Source organism: Panthera onca, chromosome B4 (assembly GCF_046562875.1).
Source record: "Panthera onca isolate mPanOnc1 chromosome B4, mPanOnc1 haplotype 2, whole genome shotgun sequence".
In the NCBI taxonomy this organism is placed as follows: domain Eukaryota; kingdom Metazoa; phylum Chordata; class Mammalia; order Carnivora; family Felidae; genus Panthera; species Panthera onca.
The window spans coordinates 81,048,806-81,051,856 of record NC_138345.1 but is presented as its reverse complement, the minus strand read 5'-3'; the positions used below and the strand labels follow the sequence as shown (position 1 = coordinate 81,051,856).

General features: G+C 34.5%; 1 protein-coding gene across 1 annotated transcript; it reads right to left on the bottom strand.

Annotated features, from left to right (window-relative positions):
- Nucleotides 1-859: 859 nt before the first annotated feature.
- On the bottom strand, nucleotides 860-1,798 carry LOC144616813 (olfactory receptor 6C4-like). The gene has a single exon (XM_078449181.2). It carries the CDS (start codon nucleotides 1,796-1,798, stop codon nucleotides 860-862), a length of 939 nt encoding a protein of 312 aa, XP_078305307.2.
- Between the last annotated feature and the right edge of the window lie 1,253 nt (nucleotides 1,799-3,051).

Sequence of the window (3,051 nt, the reverse complement as noted above, 5' to 3'; positions counted from 1 at the left end):
TCAGATTATAAAATTTAAAGTTTAGCATCAACTTAGAAAGAAGATGATTTCAGCTTATAAAATTGTTAACACCATATATGCTGTTCATATAATTTTATTTCATATTCTTGTGAAACGGAACCAGAACAATGACTAGGCACATTAATTTGTATGAATTTGCTATAATGATATATGGCTAAGTAACTGAAATTTGAATCGTCCCTTTCCCTCTTTTGTGGATTCACTCAGTGTTTAATGTGTGTATAAATCATTACTATTTTCCTATCAGTTTGAAAATAAGTAGATATTGATTTTCCCTTCTTTACATCTATCTTTTTTACCCCAAACATTGAGTAGCCTAGTGTTTCAGTAAGTGATTATTGTGAAACACTAAACTTAAATCTGAATAGTATAATTACAAAATAACCAACTTTATGTTAATTAACTGATATATTATTTAAGCTATTACTTACAAACTAAAGTCGATTTCTTCTGGGTGTATATTAAATGATTCAATTTCCAAGTATAGAGATGGGACACCACGTGGGAGTGGATAAGAAAAGTTCAGTTGTAAAAAACTAACAATTAGAATTCATACTCCCAATTCTAACTTTCTCCCACATCCTTTCCTTAAAAGTGAGGTACAAATAAGGAAAAATAGCATGAAAGCATTAGAAGATACACACACATATATACACTCACAGGCCTTTAAAACTTTTAAGAAATAAAGTCATGTTAAAATAGGCTTCATTAAATAGATTGTTTTAATGTTTTGGTGTTCAGGTAAGACTATTGATGGCATATTATAGAAAACACTGTAATATACATCTACAAACATTTATTCGTTATTTAGTATTTATTATTATTATGAGCCTCAGCTTTATTTTCTTGAAAACACTGTTACTTTGCTGACCAAAACTTTGAAGGCTATTTTCACTTGCTTATTCCTGACGCTATAGATGAAAGGGTTCAACAGAGGGGCAACTGACGTATTTAAAACAGCCACGCCCTTATTAAAAGTTTCTGCATCCTTAACAGAAGGATTTATGTACATAAAGATACAACTTCCATAAGAAAGTGAGACCACAACCATATGAGAGAAACATGTAGAAAAAGCTTTTTTTCTCTGTTGAACAGAGGGGATTCTCAGAATTGTCCTGATAATGTAGGTGTAGGAAAGGATCACTAGCACCAAGGTGAAGATGAGGGTAACTGCAGCCAAGATGAACTCCATCACTTCTATGAAATGTGTGTCTGAACAAGCTAGATGCAACAGTACGGTATAGTCACAGTAGTAATGATTGATGATGTTGGATGCACAGAAAGGCAGCTGGAGAGTCATTATATGAGGCCCAATGACAACCAAAAAACCAGAGAACCAGGAACACAAGACAAGTTGAATGCAGAGTCTCCTGCTCATTACAGTTGTATAATGTAGGGGTTTGCAAATGGCAACGTAGCGGTCAAAGGACATGGCAGCTAAAAGATAAAACTCGGTTGCTCCCAGAAGGATGGCAAAAAAATACTGAGCGAAACAAGCAGCAAAGGAGATAGTCCTGTCTCCAGTTCCAATATTGACTAGCATTTTGGGAACAAAGACAGAGGTAAAAGATATTTCCAGAATGGAAAAATTCCGGAGGAAGAAATACATAGGAGTCTGGAGGCGATAATCCAGCGTGGTCAGAATGATGATGGTCAAGTTTCCCAGGATGCTTAAGACGTAAGTTAGCAGCAGAAAAAGGAAAAGCACAGCCTGAAGCTCAGTGTCAGCTGTCAGTCCAAGAAGAATGAACTCTATCACTGATGTCTGGTTGCCCATCACTAACTTCACGCAAATTAAGAGAGAAAACTATAATAATGACAAAGGTTGGAATAAAATGAAAGGTTCCAGATTTTTATTGAAATATAAAATCCAGGTAAAAAAAAAATGGAGGGAAACCTTAAAACTCTGAATCCTTCTCTAGCCCTCGTTTTAAAAATGACATATCTTTTAAGGAAATGTTAACATGTTTTCTTATTTTACTTCACAATTAACAAAGTTCCTCCTTCTTAGGCTCATACTCAATTAGTTCTCCTAAGTTGTATTCATATTCATTTCTCATCACTTTTCAATTCATTTTCATTTATATTTGCCTTCTGAATCTATTTTGATTTTCCTCTCTAAGTTATTAGATGCTGTCTGTCACATATATATAGACAAATCTAAAACAAATTTAGAGTAGGGTTATTTGAATTAAATAAATTTCTTAAATTAGCCTTTTAACTCTCAGCTTATTAGCCAACAAAGTAAATACAAATGAAGGTATGAACTATAGGAATAAAATTGAACTTGGCTGTTTTCTTCATTTTGCTGTTCTGTATTTTTTCTTCTTTATTTCTGTTTTCTCATTTTGAATAATGATTCTCTGTATCTGCTGAAGCTCTAAGCCTGGATTGACTCTTCTCTTAATTCTTAATAAAGTGTTTGCAATTCATATTACTTATAGTTCCTGGGTCACGGCAAAGATCTAATAAAATGCTGTCACATAGGGGCGCCTGGGTGGCTCAGTGGGTTAAGCATCTGACTTTGGCTCGGCTCATGATCTCACAGTTCATGGGTTTGAGCCCTGCATGAAGGTCTGTGCTGACAGCTTGGAGCTTTGAGCCTGCTTAGGATTCTGTGTCTGCTCTCTCTCTGCCCCTCCCCCGCTCGCACTCTGTCTCTCTCTGTCTTGAAATTAAAGACATGTTAAATAAAGGTGTTTAATGCTATCACAATTTAATATAGATATATGGACTAGTCAGTACTTGGGGAAGCATTAAATTAAAATAATCTCACTAATTGTGAGAATTGTGTGAGTTTTCAGCATATTACAGTTCCTTAATTATCCGTTCAAATTCAACTCTTCGTACAACTTTAACAATTGCAATCAATAATAACTCTTTCTTCCCCTTCTGTATTAAGATTTACCAAAATAACACTTGGTCATAAAGCCCAATTATTTTCCAGTTATATCAAGTACGTACACTTTGTCTGTACAACTTTAACACAAATCTATTGCTCAAAGAATAGGCTCTTATTTCTCCCATATC

Bases quoted from the DNA above. Each gene is read 5' to 3' on its own strand.
- LOC144616813 (XM_078449181.2), bottom strand. From the start codon at position 1,798: ATGGGCAACCAGACATCAGTGATAGAGTTCATTCTTCTTGGACTGACA.